The 22,475-nt window shown below is 36.0% G+C and overlaps 1 protein-coding gene across 1 annotated transcript in view; it reads right to left on the reverse strand.

The window, feature by feature from the left end:
• Window positions 1–1,360: 1,360 nt before the first annotated feature.
• LOC103207853 (N-deacetylase and N-sulfotransferase 4) overlaps window positions 1,361–22,475 on the reverse strand; it is a 497,519-nt gene continuing 476,404 nt past the window's right edge. Inside the window, exons 10-13 of the mRNA XM_007953542.1 lie at window positions 13,665–13,835; window positions 12,589–12,698; window positions 4,427–4,529; window positions 1,361–1,480 (exon numbers count right to left, since the gene is read on the reverse strand). Coding sequence (XP_007951733.1) covers window positions 1,361–1,480; window positions 4,427–4,529; window positions 12,589–12,698; window positions 13,665–13,835 — 504 coding nt within the window. The remainder of the gene's footprint in view (window positions 1,481–4,426; window positions 4,530–12,588; window positions 12,699–13,664; window positions 13,836–22,475) is intronic.

The raw sequence follows: 22,475 nt of genomic DNA on the forward strand, positions 1-22,475 counted from the left end.
GTTTGAAGAGGTAAGATTTAGCTTATACATATATATTTTTTAATAGGCATTAAAAACACAACCTTCCACAATAGTATATGTTCTGGTAAATATGAAAAATCCTTGCTTTACAAATGATTAACATATACTATCTAGAAGGCAAGAATGTCTCACTATACCTGTAAATAAATCTTGGTGTTTTCATTCAATACCTTATCAATAAAGATATTTCTTCTTCTACCTTGGACAGTAAAAAAAAAAATTTGTATATATATGTGTGTGTGTGTGTGTGTGTGTATGCATACACACACATATACATACACACACATTACATCATTATCAAGGTGGAAATACATACATTAATAGTTTAGTAATATTTTGGACCCATTTTAAAGTGGCCTTGCACATACTCATGATATACGCACAGTGTGCATTGTCATTCCTTGATCCCAACACTAACAGATTCTTTGGAAGCATAATGCAAAAAAAAAAAAAAAAATCACTGCCATCGAGTTGAATTCAACTCATAGACACCTTTCCTTGGGTTTTCGAGGTGTTATCACTACGGAAGTAGATTGCCCAATCTTCCTTCTGAGAAGTGGCTGGTGGGTTTGAACTTCCAGCCTTCTGGTTAGCAGTCAAATGCCTTAAGCAAAGTCACTGAAAGTCATATACCTTGCCAGATAAAATAACAGTATTGGTGAAGCTAAAACCTTTCAAATAGTTCCCTCCTACAGAGGAAAACAGACATAAAACATGGGAGGTTAAGAACATCACAGCTTTTTTTTTTTTAACAAGTCAATGAAATTTATAAAGAGGAATAACAACGGAGGAAAATATATGTGGGCTATTTTTTGAAAGAATAATAAATGTCCAAAAAATAGGAGCATGGGTTAATGTAACTTATTTTCCTAACAAAAGCAAAATGTTTTAAAATTAGCAAGGGAAAAAATTTTAGCCCTTAATTCAGATACTGGTTACCACTAACCTCATTTACAGTTAGCTCAATCCCTATCTTTATCTTCAAGACTATGATTTATCATTTGCATATAATGAGGCTTACCAGTCATACATAGAAATTCTGAAACCTTCTGGTTATCAGAGGAAATGGGCTATGTTATGATCGTCACAGTAGAAACTGGATAATGCCACAAAACCGCACATTATTTCCCAAAAGATCACACAGGGATTGATAGTAATTGCCAATACGTGCATATATAACAGTTTCATTTTGTGAAAAAGATAGAAATAAATTTATTCACACAGTCTTCTTCAGACAATCACAAGTGCATTAGGGGATAAAAGTTTTTTTTTTTTCCTCTTCTTCTTCTATTTAATAGCAAAATTAAGTATCTTGTGAGCCTTGGTCTTGTCTCCAATGCTATCTCACTTTCTGTAGCTCCTGTCTCAGCCACGATGGCAAAGGCTGCCCCAGTCTATGCAGCAGTTTGGACAGTTCTACATTATGATCTCGGTAGTAATTAGAGAGGAAAGTTCTTGACTGAAAAGCAAAAAAGAAAAAAAATAACACTTGAAAGAAGGCATAAGTTCATCAAACTTGATTGTACAATCTATTTCTCAAGGAATTTTGATCATTGTGATTCAAGTGTCTATAATACATTTACTTATTGGTGTTTTTCCTCAGGTATCACTCATTTTTACCTTTTGAAAATATTAGGCAAAAGTGTAGTTGTAAAATAAATATTTAGGAAAAAAAAGGCAATATAGCTGCTTTAAGTTAATTCCAACTCCTGTGTGTCAGAGTAGACCTGCACTCCACAGAGTTTTCAATGACTGATTTTTTGAATGGAGATTGACAAGTCTTTCTGCAGAGGTGTTTCTTGGTGAACTCTAACCACCCACTGTTTGGTTAGCAGCAGAATGTATTAAGCATTTATGTCACTCAGGGACCCCAAAATAAAAATAAGCTCAGGTGTATCCTATTTGATTTATCTATCATTATTTATTGGAGGATTGATGAATTCTATATAGTGAGAAAAGTTGAAGAAAGCATATTGGAGAAGAATGAGGTAGAGGACTGATGTAGAACTAAATCTACAGAAGTAAAATAGATAAAACATATACGATCATTTTTAAATTGCTCATATTCTGCCATATAGTCCCATAGAATACAATTTAAGAAGAGAACATAAATAATCAGAACAGTTGAAATTCATGACAAAAATAGCTTGTAACATTACATAAAACCTTTCTATATTGTTTCAGGCCAAAATGTTGTTGTTGTTGTTGTTATGTGCCGTCGAGTCGGCACCGACTCATAGCGACCCCTCTTTGGGTTTCCGAGGCAGTATCACTACGGAAGTAGGATTGCCCAACCTTCCTTCCGAGGAGTGGCTGGTGGGTTTGAACCGCCAGCCGTCTGGTTAGCAGGCAAGTGTCTTAGCCAGTATGCTACCAGAGCTCCTTCAGGCCAAAATAGTTTTCTTTTTTTTTTTAAATAATCAAGAGATCTCTACTCCTAAAATATTACAAAATATTACGTTGTTGTTATGTGCCACAGAGTCGGACCCGACTCATAGTGAATCCTCCTTGGATTTCTGAGGCAGTATCACTACGGAAGTAGATTGCCCAGTCTTCCTTCCAAGGAGTGGCTGGTAGGTTTGAACTGCCAGCCTTCTGGTTAGCAGTCAAGTGCTTTAGGCACTATGCTACAGAGCTCCCATTATTTTGTATAATAATATATAAAATATTGTAGGACTCTGAAATTTGCTTTTCTTTGTGATTCATATATTACTAGTCATACTAGATTGATTAACCCTTGTTATATAGTGATTAAAAAATTATTAAATGTATAAATGGCTTTAATTTTATGTTCAACTTTTCTCTACTTAGATTTATGGGAAAAAAAGAAAATTTGGAACTGGATTTCCTTTTTGGATGCCATTTACCTCAATTTATAACTTGATTAAAATAGTTTTTATGCCTTTTCAATAAAATAGAAGAGATGAACACTTTCCTGGTGTACATACTGGTAGCAATGGCCCACACATCATTCTCTACCTGGTCAATTTTCCATCATCTCTCTTAAGCTCTCCTCAATACTTTAACACAATGTATTTCTTCATGTAATTCCCTTAGCAACTTTTGTGTAAACTGTAGAATGGATTTAATAAAGCTATATATTGTCTTCTACCATTCACTAGTTATTTTTATTATATTTTTTCTCTTAAGCCATATTGTAAACACTTCAAATTCTGGATAAGATGTTTATTGAAGTAGTTGGAACATTACATTGATTTCTTGGCAGATTAAAGTGATTTCTGAAACTCTTTTTGAAATTATTGAGTTCAAAGGGGTAGTTTAAGGACCTTCTGGTACTTCTATTTCCATAGTATCACTTGAATTATATCCACTCTCACTCTGCCCACCTTAACTTAGGAGAGATAGTCATTACATCTGGCCAAGCCAATTGCTGACTGGTTTTCTAACTCTGTTGCTGTTATTGTTGTATGCCATCAAGTCAATTCCAACTCAGCAACACAATTTAAAGTGCAAAACTATGCCATCAGGTGTCCTAAACTGTCATCTTTATGGGAAAAGATACAGCAGATTACCATATCTTCTCTCCCAGAGAGTGGCTGGTGGTTGGGAACCACTAACCTTTTGGTTAGTAGTCTAGCTCCTCTAAATCATTGTGCCACCAGAGTTCCTTTTCCAGCCCTAGTTTTTCAGATTTTTCTATGCATAATGTTTCTTCTCATACCTGCACTTCTATTGAAAGATTTTTTGTGCCTTTTCTGTAATTTGGGAGCTCTGGTGGCCTGGTGCCTAAGGCATTTGACTGCTAACCAGAAGGCTGGCAGTTCAAACACACCAGCCACTCCTTGGAAGGCAGACTGGGCAATCTACTTCCATACAGATACCAACTCGGAAACCCAAGGAGTGGTCACTATGATTTGGATTCGACTTGATGGCAGTGTGTGTGTTTGTTTCTGTGATTTAGTTTGTCATTGTTTTATCCATTCCATTATAAATCAGTGTCCATAACTAATTTTTTTATATAATAAATCAGGGTTCATAACTGTTTTATCCATGAATCCTTGCCAGTGCTTAGTTCTATACCATGTATGGTGGAGATATTGGATACAATATATTGGAGACAATATATTGGATATATATAAATAATACTTGTATATTTTACTCCAAATCAATTGTTTCATGAATAATTTGAGTTCTTTATACATTGCTCCTACTAAACTATTCAGTATTTTATGTTTGAATTGAATTACAGGAGCAAAAAATATCTAGGGATAGCTCTTAAGCTACTGTCCATCAATGTCTGTCTGTCTGTCTCACTTCTAAATACATAAAACTATTGATAGTACGGGAAGGGTAGAAAAGAGAAAGTAAATTTCATGTCACTAGTTTTGAAATCACTGTATACACAGGATTATCAGAGTAATTCAAAGATAATGGAAAATATTACCGCTGGATCCATAGGAGGATATTTTCGGCCTTTGTTTTTTCCAAGACATTTGGTTTTTCCTCCTTCCAATAGTTGACACCAAAAGCCCTTTTGGGGATCAAACCTGCAATAGATAAAACATATTATGATTATAAATTGTATAGAGACTTTTGAGTTAGAAAGCCTCTCCATTTAGATAAATGAAATTCTTTCTTGTAGGCCTATTGCTTTATTTTATCAACTGAATTTTACAAGTATTTATTGAGCTGATTCTAGATTTTTAGAATAAAGAATCTGTTTATTGTTATTTATATCACAAACAAACAAACAAACAAACTCATTGCCATCGAGTTGTATCTGACTCATAGCGACCTCTTCTTGGGTTTCTGAGGCAGTATCACTATGGAACCTTCTGCGGAGTGGCTGGTAGGTTTGAACCTCCAGCTTTCTGGTTAGCAGTCAAACCCTTTAGGCACTACACTACCAGAGCTTTTTTATATATTATATTATATATAAAATAATTATATACATAATATATAATATGGGAACTCTGGTAACATAGTGCCTAAGGCACTTGACTGCTAACCAGAAGGCTGGTGGTTCAAAACCACCAGCGACTTCTCGGAAGGAAGATGGGGCAGTCTACTTCCATAGTGATACTGCCTCAGAAACCCAAGGAGGGGTCGCTATGAGTCGGGTCCAACTTGACGGCACATAACAACAACAACAATATGATATAATGTATATCATATATATATATATATATATATATATACATAAAATAAATTTCTACCATAATTAAGAAGACTTATAGAACTGTAATTCAATTTGATTCTGAAATTATTAAGTTCAACATTTTACAAACTGTTGTTGTTAGGTGCTGTTGAATTTGCTCCAATTCCTAGTGACTTTACAAAAGAACAAAATACTGCCCTGTCCTGTGTCATCCTCACAATCCTTGCTATGCTTGAGCACACCATTGCAGCCACTGTGTCAGTCCATCTTGCTGAGTGTCTTCCCTTTTTTTGCTGACCCTCCACTTTACCAAGTGTGATTACCTTCTCCAGAGAATGGTCCTTTCTGACAACATGATCAAAGTAAATGAGATGAAGTCTGGCCATTCTCACTTCCAAGGAGCATGCAGGCTGTATTTCTTCCAGGACAGATTTGTTCATTTTTCTGGTCATCCATGGTATTCTCATTATTCTTAGCCAACACCATAGTTCAAAGTCATAAACTCTTCTTCCATCTTTCTTGTTCATGATCCAGCTTTCACAAGTGTATGAAGCAATAGGAAATACCATGGTTTGGGTTGTTGTTGTTGTTGTTGTTGTTATGTGCCATCGAGTCGGCCCCGACTCATAGCGACCCCTCCTTGGGTTTCCGAGGCAGTATCACTACGGAAGTAGGATTGCCCAACCTTCCTTCCGAGGAGTGGCTGGTGGGTTTGAACCGCCAGCCTTCTGGTTAGCAGTCAAGTGCTTTAGCCACTATGCTACCAGAGCTCCTATGGTTTGGGTTAGGTGCACCTTAATCTTCAAAGTGACATCTTTGCTTCTTAACAATTTAAAGAGGTCTTTTGCAGCAGATTTTTCCCAGTACAGTACGACTTCTGATTTCTTGACTGCTGCTTCCATGGGTGTCAGTTGTAGATCCAAGTAAAATGAAATCCTTAACAATTTCAACCTTTTCTGCATTTATTCTAGTGTTGTTTATTGATGTAGTTTTGAGGATTTTCCTTTTCTTTATGTGGAGGTGTAGTCCATACAGACTGTAGTCTTTGATCTTCATCAGTAAGTGCCTCATCTTTGTTTCCAACAAACAAGGCTGTGTCATCAGCATATTGCATGTTGTCAGTGAGTCTTCCTCCAATTTTGATGCTGCATTCTTCATATAGTCCAGCTTCTTGGATTACTTGGTTACCAGAAAGATTGAATAAGTATGGTGAAAGGATATAACCCTGACATACCCCCTTCCTGATTTTAAACTATGTAGTATCCCCTTGTTCTGTTAGAATGACAGCCTCTCAGTCTATATACAGGTTTCTCATGAGTATAATTAGGTACTCTGGAATTCTATTCTTTGCAACATTATCTATAATTTTTTATGATCCATACAGTCAAATGCCTTTGCATAGTAAATAAAACACAAGTAAATATCTGTCTGGTATGCTTTGCTGTCAGCCAAGATCCATCTGATGTCAGCAATGATATTCCTCATTCCACATCCTCTTCTGAATCCAACTTGAATTTCTGTTAAGTTCCTTGCTGCAACTGTCTTTGAATTATCAACAAACATTTACTTGCATGTGATATTAATGATATTGTTCGATAATTTCCAAAATTTGTTGGATCACATTTCTTTGGAATGGGTGCAAATATCATTCTCTTCCAGTCAGTTGGCAAGGTAACTGTCTTTCTAATTTCTTGGCTTAAATGAGTAAGTGCCTTCAGAGCTGCATCTTGTTGTTGAAACACGTCAAAGTATATTTTGTCAATTCCTAGAGATTGTTTTTTGCCAGATACTTCAGTACAGCTTGGACTTCTTCTTTCAGTTCAACCAGGTCTTGATCATATGCTACCTCCTGAAATAGTTGAATATTGACCAGTTTGTTGTTTTTTTTTTTTTTTGGTGCAGTGACTTTGTATGTTCCTTCAATCTTTTTTTCATTCTTCTCTCTTTACTCAATATTTTGCCCACAGAATCCTTCGGTATTGCAAATTGAGGCTTGAATTTTTTCTTCAATTCTTTCAGCTTGAGAAATGCTGAACATGTTCTTCCCTTTTGGTTTTCTAGCTCCAGGTCTTTGCACATTCCATTATAATACTTTACTTTGTCTTCTTTAGCCACGTTTTGAAATCTCTTCAGTTCCTTTTTTTTTCATCATTTGTTCCATTAGCTTTAGCTGCTCTATGTTTGAGAGCCTGTTTCTGAGTCTCTTCTGGCATCCATTTTTGTCTTTTCTTCCTTTACTGTCTTTTTAAAAACGTTTTGCTTTCCTCGTGTTTGATGTAGTTGATGTTATTACGCAACTTGTCTGGTCTTCAGTCATTGGTGTTCAATGCATCAATCTATTCCTCAGATGGGATACGATAAAGATTGTATTTTGGCTCCCATGGGCTTGTTTTAACTTTCTTCATCTTCAACTTGAACTTGAATATGAAGAATTGACTGTTCCACAGTCAGCTCCTGGCCTTGTTTTGACTAATGATATTGAGCTTCTCCATCGCATCTTTCCACAGATTTAGGCAATCTTATCCTCTGTATTCCATCTTGCTAGCTCTACATGTATAGCTACCGTTTATATTGTTGAAAATTAATAATTGTTGCAATCAATAAGTTGTTGGTGCTGCAAAATTCTATCATGTGATCTCCAGTGTCATTTCTATCACCAAGGCCAAATTTTCCAACTACCTATGATTCTCCTTTGTTTCCACCTTTTGCTTCCCTATTACCAGTAATTATAAATTCATCTTGATTGCATGTTTGCTCAATCCAGACTGCAGAAGTTGTTAAAAATAGGCATATGATATCATCCTATCACTGATAGTATTTTACTTCAGGGTAAATCTTGAAATGTTCTTTTTGACCATGAATGTCATGCCATTCTTCTTGGCTTTTTCATTCCCAACATAGTAGACCATATGATTGTCTGATACAAAACAGCAATACCAGTCCCTTTCAGCTCACTCTTGCTGATATCAATATTTATGTGTTCAATTTAATTTTTGACAACTTCCAGTTGTCCTTGATTTATACTTTATACATTCTACGTTCCAATTAATAATGAATGTTAACAGTTGTTTCTGCCCATTGTGAGTTGTGCCTCATCAGCCAATGAAGGTCCCCAAAGCTTTACTCCATCCACATCATTAAAATTCACTCCATTTTTAGGAGGCAGCTCTTCCCAGTTGCATTTTAAGTGCCTTCCAACCTGAGAGGTTCATCTTCTGGCACTATATCAAATGATGTTTCATGGCTTTTCATAAAGTTTTCCAATAATATACCAGACAGTGTTTCACAGCTATTTATAAGGTTTTCAATGGCCACTTTTTTCCAGAAGTGGATGGCTCTGTCCTTATTCCCAGTCTGTCTTAGTCTGGAAGCTCTGCTGAAACCTGTCCACCATGGGTGACCCTGCTGGTATTTAAAATACTGGTGGCATAGCCTCCAACCTCTCAGCAACAAGAAAGCCACCACAGTACGACAAACTGACAGATGAGTGGTAGATATTTTACATATAGATTCATAAAAGATCAAGTATCAATCATTAGAATTGCAGTTCATATATAAAGGAAAATTTTTTTTTTTTTTAACTTATTAATAGGATTTATCTCCCAAAACACATGAACAAATTGCTTTAAAATCATTCAATTGATGTATATTAATTTGGCTAAATGTAACTTAAATATCCTTCTCTCTGAATATAAACAGGAATTAAGCCTCCATAAATTTGAAAGGTCCTTGGGTGGCACAAATGGTTTACACTCATCTACTAACTTAACGTTTGGTGATTTGAACCCACCCAATGGTGCTGAAGAATAAAGTATTGGTGATTTGCTTCCATAAAGATTGTTATTGTTGTTGTGTGATGTGACGTTGATTCTGACTCATAGCAACCCTACAGGACAGAGCAGAACTGCCACATAGCGTTTCCTAGGCTGAAATGTTTACAGAGAAGATTGCCAGGTATTTTCTCCAATGGGGTGGCTGGTGGTTTCAAACCACCAACTTTCCAGTTAAAAGCTGAGCTCTTAACCATCGTGCTACCAGGGATCCTTTTACATAAAGAATACTGCCTTACAAGTTGTATGGAGTGGTTCTACTCATGTGACATATGAGCAAATGGTTTAAAATATGGAAAAAATCTAAATTTTACAATTCAAAATTTTTATACTTTTCAAGAAACAAATTAAAAGTGTAAAAATGTAACTTATTATTTATTTTAGATCACATGAAACAGACTTTATGTGGTGTATGAGAGATCAGACAACCCTTTATTTCCTTTGTTGAAGGCAAATGATTCTATTGGTTAATTCAGGGTTGTACACTTTTAAAGAAAAGTCTAATATTGTTTTTACTTCTTCAAGAACTCCACTGTTAAAAAGGGAGGATATGTGGCCAAATTATTTTGTTTAAACTCAAATATATGAGTTTTTGTTTAGGATTTAACAAGGTAAGAAAAATGAAAGAATGAACCAAATAAGACGAGAAATTTTAAATTTATTGCTATGGGACTTGCTGCATGCATAAAACATCGAAAAGGTTTGCATTTTTGTTGCTCAGCAGATGTTTTAGAAGGATGAAGCATAATTGACTGAGATGTAAAGTTAATTAGTTGCAGAATATTTTGTTGCCCTGGGCCCATTCCTATAATACCCGTGCACCTGCAATTTGCCTCTGCACATATGTGAACTCATTTAGGGGGAGAGGGAAATTTTCTTCACAGTTCCCTGTCCAGACTATTATTAGAGACCTGATCCTTGCAGTCCAGGTTGCCCTAGTACATGTTATCAATTAAAATTAAATACATCACTGGTTAAATGGATAAAAGGAAGACAGAGTCATTTCCAACCTGGACTTTTCAATCTGCTCCTTGCCTATCAGAGTTCTTTCTCTAGTTTTCATTAATTTCCCTAGAGGAAAAAGAGTTCAACATGCAGTGCAAAATAAGAAGGGAAGTTGGCATAACAGTGCCCCTAAACATTGTTTTCTGCTTCAGGAAGAGAATATTTAACTGCATTAAGGTAAAATACCGCTCTGGATACAAAGACAAGATATTTATAGACACTCTGAGAATATTGTCTTTACATTAAAAAAAGCTATCCATCCTCTGGATGGACTGCCATCTCTTCTTGCTCTCCACAGCAGCTGATGCGAGGTGCAGCTCACTACAACCTGAGGAAGGAGAGCCTCCAGAATATTGAAACTTACTTATTTAGATTGAGTTGTCATAACCTTGAATCCACATTATTTTGCTGTCCTGGTGTTATTTATTGCATTGACAACTTTGTATACCCTAAGCCTAACAAAGGACATTTATCCTCTCTAAGTTATAGCCATTCATTCCTTTACGATTTTATTTTAGTAGGCATGAAATTGTGAAATTAAGATGCAAAGCTTTTTTCAAATAACTGTTAGACATCTTTTAGGACATAAGTTGGTTGTCATTTTAGTTCTTTTCTTATGTTGAATGTCACTATAGTTATTAATTTTGTGATGTGTGAGATATACTAAAAATCATATTTCACACTTGTTTGTAATCTTCAAAAGTGTCACTTTATGGATTTATTGAATCATAAGCCACTATTTGTAGTAAACATGATAGAATCATTACCTAAACTACTGAAGAAAACCAGAGGAAGATATGCTATCAATGATAACTATTAATGCAAAACATATTATCTTTTGTTTTATATTATCTTATATCTTCTACATTATAACATATTATCTAGTATATTGTATGTCTATTTAATCAACAGGAGCATGCCTTGAGTTGTTTTCATTTCTATGTACAGCTAAAATCTTCATTAGAATTGTTTTAGTGGATAAGGAACAATCCAATCTTATTACTGTGCTTCCTGTCTCTCCATTACCTTCTCTAATTGTCTAATTGCTGATTATAATCTGCTGTGAACTAGGAAATTACATAATGAGGCATGTCAGAATTTTATATAAAATTAAATATGCTTTATATCAGACTTTGTGGAGGACTCTTTTATAAATAAAGTACATGCCTTTTAAAAATATGCTTTGACTACTTGGAGGTTTTTATTTCCCCTTGTTATTTAGCTGCTTCTTTACGGTTTGTTTTTTCCTTCATTTTTAATTATCCAAGTTATACAGGACTGATTTTATTTTTCTAAGTGACTACAATAATATCTTGTATCCCTCATTCTCTTCTGCAAAATGAATTTGCCACTCTTTATCAGAAGATGGACTCTAATTTCCCTGGCCTTGATTTGGCCTGGTTTTAGTGACTTGGTTATAACCAATAGAATGTCACATAAATGATGCTGTGTCACTTGCAAGGTTAGATCAGAGAAGGTCTTGGATCTTGGAGCACAAACTTCTTAGACATTTACGCTCAGGCTAATCTCTCTGACAACTCAGCAACTGAATAGTGAAAAATGCAAACCTTGCTTGTGGGGCCACATGGAGATGTCTTGTCCCACTGAGTTCAGCGTTTGAGTCATCCCAGCCCAGGAGTCAGACATGTAACTGAAGAAGCTTCCAACTAATTTCTGTCTCTGTTCATTTAAATTATTCCCAAATAATCAAATTTTCCCAGTTTTGGTTTCTGATATGGAGCACAGACAAGCTATCCCCATAGTTCCCTGTCCAAATTCCCAACCTAGAGAACACATGAGCTTAATAAAATGGCTGTTGTTACATGCCAGTCAGTTTGAAGTTTTTTATCTGTCCAAGAATAAATAACTGGAACATTATACATGATTATATATATTATATATGATTATATTTGGAGTCCTTGGGTGGTGCAAAAAGTTCAGAGCTTGACTATCAGGTAAAAGATTGGAGATTTGAACCCACCCAGTGGCACCTAAGAAGACAGGCCTGGTGATCTGCGTCTGAAGGTTGCATCCTTGAAAACTCTATGGAGCAAAACTCTACTCTGCAGACTTGGGGTTGCCATGAGTTGGAATTCACTCTATAGTACCTAACAGCAACATCAATGACAGTATTTAGTTATAAATAATTTAATAATTGCATAGTAATAAATGAATGTAGCCATTCCTCAAGTCTTCCCTAAAGATTGCTACAAGAATAACAATGGTCTTCAGCATTTCAGTCCAAACCTGTAAGTTACTCAGGGGAAAAGACTATATCTTCTTCACCTTTGTAACCTCAATCCTAGAACACTTTCTGCAATGAGGAAGTATGTAAAAAGCTTTACTTAAACAAACTGACATTAGGCAAAATCCCACAAAAAGAAGAATCTGTGATAATATGAAATGCTTGAAAGATTATACTTTATGAGAGAAAATATTCCTGGTATTCCAAAAGGAGATATTACGTGAAAAATGAGGATATTTCTTTGACTGCTCTTGAATAGCATAATGATATATAAATGGCCAGTACTAATGATACTATATACACACCTACCAGTGATAATTTATGATGGCAAACAATGGAAATGAAATCATGCATGAGAATAGACTCACGTTAGTGCTTCAGAGTAATTATAATGAGGTGTAACTCCCAGAAATTTCTGGACTTCATCCATCACAGTGGCTGGGTCAGATCTCAACTGCTGTCCATCAATAATTAGTAACTGTGAAGTAAAAAATAGCCACTTTATGAAGAATAAGACTAAATTGAGTATCTGAGTTGCCTCCCTTGACCTAGTATGATGGTAATAAATTGGGCCAGTGTGAATAAGAAGAAAATGTGAAGTCCTTAGAATACATTCATTTTAATATTTACTATATCTTTGCCCTTCCAAATAACAATTGAAACTGGCCATAGGCATCCTTTCTTGTTCATTATCTAATTATATCCCTTAACTTTATCATAAATCAGAGATAAGCATAGAAACACTCTTGATTCATTTTTTTTCTGTAGAAACATGATCTTCCATCTGTAGTGTTATCAATTAGTCAGTTGCATAGCCTATCAAAATTCCATGAGTTAAATCTTGGAACTAAGGACTTAGAAACAATGTACATCAGGATGAAAATCATGCTTCTGTTCTCCTTAGAAACCATGCCAAATAACTCAAGTGCTAACTGTTTCCTGGGCTGGAATATAGGACATAAAGTTATATGTTTTTCCTGAACACCCTATAGCTTTTACTATTCTATGGCCCCAGATCTATTATAGCACTTTCCTTATTGACAGTTCATTGCATGGTCTCTTTCTTTCCTTATAAGGCCCCACAGGCCTTAGAACACAAAAGTATGTGTACATATATTCCAAAAAAGTGTTGACTGACTGGCTGTTTTTTTATTAGATGAATGTGGTTGCCCATGAATCACATGATGCTTCTTGTGTGAGGATTCATCACTTTGAGACTAGTTTCCATTCAACAGACAATCCCAAGAATGTGTCTTCAGAAGTATTTAACAACATTTTAATACTATTATCAAGACTAAAGTGTAAAAATCCACATTTGTTTCTTACTGTTAACTTTCTCTGATTATAAGTCACTATTTGTGTCAATGCTAACTTATACTTTGTGCTTGTGGATGCAACACAATCATGACCTAATAGACATGAGAAATTAATTTAAGACCATTACCTGAGAAGTAGCAAAATAAGTTAGCCATCTTTCTATGTGGACTGCATACCATCCAGGTACCAAGCATCTCCTCTGCAAAGTTTTTAAGTCAGATGGAGCCAAATGTCCTGTTGTAATAACTTCATAGAAATTAAACCTCAGGGCAGCTGGATCTTCATGTGATCGTTGGTGCTTTAACAAAAAAGTCAATGTAAAGTTAGTTTTCTTTAAAATTTGTGCAGGTAAGTGTGTGAATGTGTATGCATTTGATATTTATTTATATGTGTGTGCCCTTTTCATTTCTCAAAATTAATAAAAGTTAATTACTTATTTTTAGACAGAGAAATATTATAAAAAGTACATGTATTGAAACCTAATCATTGGCACACAATTTATTTTTAAATATTTTGATATGCAGACAAGGTTGTGTTGTTTAGCTATAAGGCAGACATAGAGCATACGATTTCCTTCAGAGTCTGATTAGAAATGAAAAGATGTCAGGAACCAGATAAATCAACCCTGATAAAAAGAGATTTAGATGGACAAGAGTAGGCTTACATGTTACTCTGCTCATTGTTTCATTATGGCTGCTACCCCATTACCTCTCCATGGCAAATATGATAGGTACAAAGAAAGCAGATGTTTATTCCTAATACTGATTGGGTGTCATATCCATATTGAAGTCATCCAATGTCCTTTACTTTTGCTTTCCTGAGGGTTTACACCCAACCTGTTAATTCTCAGGTACTGCCTTACTACTATCTTATGATGCCAAATACTCTGACTCTTTCATACTGAACCATTCATCAGTCAAGTACAAGAAAGCCCAATTCAGTGAGAGATAAATTGAGCAGTCAAAAAAATTTTATAAGAATTTCTTAGGGGAGAGAACACTGCAAAAATTAAAAAACTAAAGAATAAATAAATTTAAAAAAACAAACAAACAGAATTTCTTTAGTACTTTTCCAGAACAAAGAACTACAATAGACTCTAGAGATTAAAATAAAAAGGATGTTAACAGGACATCACTAACTTGAAATAAATACAAATCTCATGATGGATACAGTAGATTAATAAATTGTACTATATTTGATTGGGATCCCTGGGTGGCACAAATGGTTAAGTTCTCAATTACTAGATGAAAAGCTGGCAGTTGAAACCCATGCAAAGATGCCTGAGAAGACAATGCTGGTGCTCTGCTTCCCAAAGATCACAGCCTTGAACACCCTCGGGAATAGTTCGATTCTGTGCACATGGCATTGTCATGAGTTAGAACTGATTCAATGACAACAAATAACAACAGTATAATTGATTAGAGATAGTTACTTTCTGTGATAGCCAGACCAATAAGTGATTGATTATGATTGAAGGATGAAGGAACCTTTTCAACATCTGAAGGTTTTCAGGTAGAAAGTGAAGAGAAAGATGTTGATAAGCAAGAAAAACAGGCATGAAAACGAAAAGAACTTTTACATCTAAGCTAAGCTTGAGTGGCAGTAGATAAGGTTTGTGGGAAAAGATAATGTGATCTAGTGAGATAGCTATAAAGGAACATGAAGAAACTCTTGAATAAATAAAGATTGTTTTATATATTGGGACCTGATACAACTCTATAAGAACAGATACCAAAACCAAACCTGTTGCTGTTGAGTCGATTCTGACTCATAGCAACCTGTAGGACAGAGTAGAGTTTCTAAGGCTGTAATCTTTGCAGACTCAGACTGCCATATCTTTCTCCCATGGAGCAGCTGAGGGTTTGAACAAATGACCTTTCAGTGAGTAGCCTAATGCTCAGCCATTGTGCCACCCTTGTAATAGATGCTTAGAAAATAAGAGACTAGAAAAGAAAAGGGAACTCTTGTGGCAATGTGCTGAAGGTATTTGACTGCTAACCAGAAGGCCAAACCCACAAACCACTCCTTGGAAGGGAGATTTGGCAATCTACTTCTATACAGACACTGCCTCGGAAACCCAAGGAGGAGTTGCTATGAGTTGGATCCAAAAAAAAAAAAGAAAAGAAAAAGTCTAGAAAGTAAAGAAATTTAGAAAGTGGTGAGTGATTATAGAGTAACTAGTGAGTGGCAGACTTGGAGACTAATATATGTTTCAAAGCCCTTTCATTATTGTACATCTATTAGGCAATCTTACATGTATATGAATTATGCCAAGTATTCAGAGATTACATAATATTTATAATCAACATAATAGGTATAAATCACATAATTTTAATAGCAATATAAATACAATATGTGTATGTTAATGCAGTAATGTTAAAATTTTTATGCTAAGCAGTGACAATATGGAACTGTCCTTAATCTGCTCTATATTGATTTAAAACAGTTTAGCACCAATTTTTCTTTGTATTTCTGAAACTAAGAAGATTAGCATAAAAATATGACTAGGAAGTCACAAAGGGACATATTTTATGGAAAAAATAATAGCAGTATAGCTCCTCTGTGAGACCTATTATAAAATGTGGTGTGGAAATTACAGTGGCAGGTGACATTTGTAGGAGTCTCTGAATTACACCTGCTGAGCCTTGGATTTATGGTATTTACTGAATAGACAGGACTAGCTAAGTAATAGGCTGCATTATTGTGAAATGTGGAGCAGTTTTGGGGCCCTACTCAGAGCAGTATGGCCATAAAAAGTATTATCAGAATATATAATTCTTTTCAAACTTGTATGTTCAAAGAATTTACTTGAAGAAACAGGCACAGAGACGCACCCTCCTCAGGTAGATGCTCTTTTATTTAAATGTTTAATGCAGCTGAAAAAAATTCATATAAATCTATGTCACCATGTTAGAAAAACTTTTTCAATATTTTTTATAAGTATTTGAATTCAAAACTTTTATTTACAATTTATCATCTTAATGTTTCTGATACTATTTTAAAAAATAATTTTATCTTATTTTGCAAAATGAATTTTGATAAAGTGAGAAACACATTTTTGTATCTTAAGGAAAACATTTATTATGGGTCTTATTGGAAATTTTTTACTCTTGGTTTCAACTCAATGTTTCATTGTAAACCCAAACCACTTGCAAACCCAACTTACAGTGTTATATTTTCTGCACATCAGTATTTGTTTTCCGAAGTATGTGTTTATTGAAGAACTTTTGAAAAGCCAATAAAATATAAAAATTCTTTTTAAATCTTTTTTTTAAAAAAATTATATTAATTTCTATGCATATTAAACAAACATATATAAATTAGGAGATACATATATATATATATGTATATGTATATGTATATGTATATATGTATGTATGTGTATATATATATACATACACTTAATTGTTTTCATGAGGAATCTATACTAAGAGGTAGTCATTTGAACAGAACAAGGAGATACTGAATGGTTTAAAATCAGGAAAGGTTTGCATCAGTGTAGTATCCTTTTACCATATTCAATCTGTATGCTCAGCAAATAATCTGAGAAGCTGGACTATATGAAGAATGTGGCATCATTATTGGAGGAGGATTAATTTACAACATGTGATATGCAGATGACACAATCTTGCTTGCTGAAAGTAAAGATGACTTGAAGAAGTTACTGATGAAGACCAAAGACTACACCTTTTACTGTGGATTACACCTTAACATAAAGAAAACAAAAATCCTCACAATTGGATCAGCAAGTAACATCATGACAAACGGAGAAAAGATTGAACTTTTCAGGGATGTAATTTTATTTTGATCCAGAATCAATATTCATGGAAGCAGTGGTCAAAAAATCAGATGTCATATTGCACTGAGCAAGTTTTCTATAAAAGAACTACTTAAAGTGTTTAATAGCAAAGACATCACTTTGAAATGCATTTTAGCATTGGCCTGACTCAAGCCATGGTATTTTCAATTACCTTATATTCATGTGAAAGCTGGACAACAAATAAGGAAGATTTAAGAAGAATTGATGCATTTGAATTATGGTGTTAGCAAAAAATACTGAAAATACCATGGACTGCCAGAAGAACAAACAAACCCATCTTGGAAGAAGTGCTGTTGAACTGCTCCTCAGAAGCAAGAATGGCCAGACTTCATCTCATATATTTGGTCATGTCAGAAGGAGCCAGTCCCTGCAGAATAATATCATGCTTGGTAAAGTAGAGGGTCAGCTAAAAAAGGGAAGACCCTCAACAAGATGGATGAACACAGCAGTTGCAATGAAGGGCTTAATTATAGCAATGATTGGGAGGATGGCACATGACTGGGCAGTGTTTTGTTCTCTTGTACATAGGGTTGCTCTGAGTCAGAGCCAACTTGACAGAACCTAAAAACAATGACATCTTAATCTAAGCTATCTTCATTTTTAAGCAAATCTGCTGCAATAGCCTGTAAATACTCATTGGATCCATTCCAATTCATTCTTCATATAGCAAACAGTATAATGGTTTCTTTGCCAAACATCTATCAGTTTGTCATACTGTGGTGGCTTAGCATTTATTATAATGTTATAAGTTATGCCATCTGTATTTCAAATACCACCAGATCACCCCTAGTGAACAGATTTTAGTGGAGCTTCCAGACTAAGACAGACTAGGAAGAAAGACCTGGTCATTTACTTCTGAAAATTTGCCAAAGAAGATGTTAAAGATCACAGTAGAACACTGTCCAATTTCCTTGCTTTGAACACAACATTGTTGTTGTTGTTGTTATGTGCCGTCGAGTCGGCCCCGACTCATAGCGACCCCTCCTTGGGTTTTCGAGGAAGTAGGATTGCCCAACCTTCCTTCCGAGGAACACAACATTAGGAGGGTTCAATTTGCTGGTGGATAACATCATGTTTGGCGAAGTATAGGGCCAGAAAGGGCAATGGAGATGGTTGGTGAAATGGATTGGCACAATAACTGTAACAATATACTCGAATATGCCAACCACAGGGCTGGCAGCCAGAATAAGTGAGAAGGTCAGAAGACAGCCCCCAGCATGGCAGGGAGCTGTGGCAGACAGGGCCAGTGGCCAGAACAGGTAAGGAGTGCAGGAGGCTTGGGGGCCATCCCCCAAGGTAGCAGGGAGCAGCGACAGACAGGGCCAGCAGGAACAGGTAGGAGGAAGACCAGGAAATGAGCTGAGTGGTTGGAACAGCTAAGAGAGATGAACTTGTCTGTCAGTTTGTCATACTGCTGTGGCTTGCATGTTGTTGTGAGGCTGGAGACTGTACCAGCAGGGGTGCCCATGGTGGACATGTTTTGGTGAGCTTCCAGACTGAGATAGACTCAGAAGAAGGAAGAGGCCATCCACTTCTCAAAGAATTGGCCAGTGAAAACCTTATGAATAGTAGTAAAACTTTGTCTAATATATTGCTGGAAAATTTTATGAATAGCCCTGAAACATTGTCTGATACAGTGTTGGAAGATGAGACCTTCAAGTTGGAAGGCACTCAAAATATGATTGGGAAAGAACTGCCTCATCAGGGTAGAGTCTACCTTAATGATATAGATAAAGTAGAGCTATCGGGGCCTCCAGTGGCTGAAGTGATGTGACTCAGAATGAGAAGAAACAGCTGCAAACATCCATTGATAATCAGAACATGGAATGTACAAAGTATGAATCAATGAAAATTGGAAGTTGTCAAAAATGAAATGGAACACATAAAGATTGATATCCTAGGCACTGGAGAGTTGAAATGGACTGGGTTTGGCCATTTTGAATCAGATAACCATAAGATCCACTATGCCGGGAATGGCAAATTGAAGAGGAGTGGCCTGGCATTCATCATCACAAACAATGTTTCAAGATCTATCCTGAAATACAATGCTGTCAGTGATAGAATAATGTCCATACGTCTACAAGGAAAGCCAGAAAATACTACAATTATTCAAATTTATGCACCAACCACCAAAGCCAAAGATGAGGAAATTGAAGATGTTTACCAATTTCTGCGGTCTGAAACTGACCAAACATTCAATAAGGATGTGCTGATTATCACTGGTGAGTGGAATGCAAAAGTTGGAAACAAAGAAGAATCATTGGTAGTTGGAAAATTTGGCCTTGGGCATAGCAATGATGCTGGAGATTGCATGATAGAATTTTGCAAGACCAATGACTTACTGCAAATACCTTTTTCAACAACACAAATGGCAGCTATCCATGTGGACTTCACCATATGGAGTATACAGGAATCAGATTGACTACATCTGTGGCAAGAGGAGATGGAGAAGCTCAATATCTTCAGCTAAAACAAGGCCAGGAGCTGATTGTAGAACAGACCATCAACTGCTCACATGCAAGTTGAAGTTCAAGATGAAGATCATTAAGACAAGTCCACAAGAGCCAAAATATGACCTTGATTATATCCCTCCTGAATTTAGAGACCATCTAAAGAATAGATTTGATACATTGAACTCCAATGACTGAAAAGCAGAAGAATTATGGGATGACATCAAGAACATCATCCATGAAGAAAGTAAAAGGTCATTAGAAAGACAGGAAATGAAGAAAACACGAAAATGGATGTCAGAAGAGACTCTGGGACTTGCCCTTGAATGGAAAGTAGCTAAAGTAAATGGAAGAAATGACAAGATAAAAGAGCTAAGCAGAAGATTTCAAAGAACAGTTCAAGAAGACAAAGTCAATTATTATTATGAAATGTGCACATTCCTGGAGTTGAAATCCAAAAGGGAAGAACACATTCTGTATTTCTCAAGGTGAAAGAACTGAAGAAAAAAATTAAAGCCTTCAGTTGCAATATTGAAAGATTCTATGGACAATATATTGAATGATGCAGGAAATATCAAAAGAAGGAAGAAGTTGAAGCTGCACTGAGGGAAGTGGTGAAGAACAAGGCTCCAGGAATTGACAGAATACCCATTGAGATGTTTCAACAAATGGTTGCCACACTAGAGGCACTCACTCAGCTATATTAGGAGATTTGGAAGACAACTACCTGGCCATCTGACTGAAAAAGATCTATATTTATACTCATTCCAAAGAAAGGTGATCCCACAGAATGTGGAAATTATCAAACAATACCATTAATATCACATGCAAATAAAATCTTCCTGAAGATAATTCAAAAATGGTTGCAGCAGTATATTGACAGACACAACTTCCAGAAATACAAGCTGGATTCAGAAGAGGATGTGGAAGAGTGGATATCATTGCTGATATCAGATTGATCTTGACTCAAAGCAAATAATAGCAGGAAGATGTTTACTTGTATTTTATTGACTATGCAAAAGCATTTGATTGTGTGGATCATAACAAATTATAGATAAGATTGAGAAGAATGGGAATTACAGAACACTTAATTGTACTCATGAGGAACCTGTACATAGACCATGAGGCTGTCCTTTGAACATAACAAGGGGACACTGGATGGTTTAAAATCAAGACAAGAGTGTGTCAGGGTTGTAGCCTTTCACCATACTTGTTCAATCCATACACTGAGCAAATAATCCAAGAAGCTGGACTATATGAAGAAGAACATGGCATCAGAATTGGAGGAGGAGTCATTAACAACCTATGTTATGCAGATAACACAACTTTGCTTGGTAAAAATGAGGATGACTTGAAACACTTACTGATGAAGATTGAAGACTACAGTCAGCACTGTGGATTATACCTCAATATAAAGAAAACAAAAATCCTCATAATGGGACCAATAAGAAGCATCATGATAAATGGAGAAAAAAATGAAGTTGTCCAAGATCTTATCAACTGTCTCAATATTCAATATTTCATATTTATGACAATAGCAAAAAATCTACTATCCAACTACTTTGGACATTAACGACATGTTTGGCAAGAACCAATGATGAGGTGCCAGGCCAGGGTAATGCTGGCTGTAACGGTTAAGGTTATGTGTCAACTTGACTGAGCCATGATTCTCCATAGTTTGACAGTTATGTAATGATTTAATTTGGCAGTTATATAATGATATCGTCATCCTCTCCATTTTGTGATCTGATGCAATGATTCTCCATTTTTGCATAATGCTGATTATTTGCATAGATTTTGCAAAGACCTGCTCTTTGGAATCTACCCACAGCAGTAAGTGAGGAGTGGGTGTACTTCATTAACAGCTCCCCCTTTACTCTCATTAGAATGTAACACCATTACAGCAGGAACCATGTTCTGTTTACTATCACATTCCTAGTTCCTAGCATAGTACATGACACATAAGGATAGCTTGCTTTAAATGCTTATTAAACATATAAGTAAATAAAATATATAAATGATTATTTTAATGATTAAAAATTGTTAAAAACCATAGTTATATGCAGGTATGCATCTCTTAGTATCCACAATACATTCTATGAAATAGGACATTATGTGATTTGGACATTGTGCAAACACCGTATTAAGATCTTATGAGAGCCAGTTTTTGGTCATCCTTGTTGCCACTGCTGCTAGATTGCTTGTGGAAGTGGGAGAAATGGCCTGTGAAGGGTAGCAGTGGGGGCTGAGAGAGCAGGAGTAGAGTTAAAGGAAACCAGTGAGGAGACATCAGAGCTGAGCAAAGCCTCCACATTCCCCATCCACCTGCAAGACAAAGCCCAACAACCCATGCCCAGAGACATGTCCTTTGCCTTATTTACCTGGATCCTACCTGTGGTCCAGTATTGCAAGAGTCTGGGTTTAGGGTCATTAAAACCATTGTTGTTGTTGTTAAGTGCCGTTGAGTCATTTCCGACTCATAGAGACCCCATGACCAGCAGAACAAAATACTGCCCGATCCCGTGCCAGACCCACAATCCCTGCTGTACTTTAGCCCATCATCGCGGCCACCGTATCAATCCATCTTGTTGAAGGCCTCCCCCTTTTTCACTGGCCCTCCACCCTACCAAGCATGACATCCTTCTCCAGGGAATGGTCCCTTCTGACA

Source organism: Orycteropus afer, unplaced genomic scaffold (assembly GCF_000298275.1).
Source record: "Orycteropus afer afer isolate SDZICR_OR568_19922 unplaced genomic scaffold, OryAfe1.0 scaffold00400, whole genome shotgun sequence".
NCBI classification, from domain to species: Eukaryota; Metazoa; Chordata; class Mammalia; order Tubulidentata; family Orycteropodidae; genus Orycteropus; species Orycteropus afer.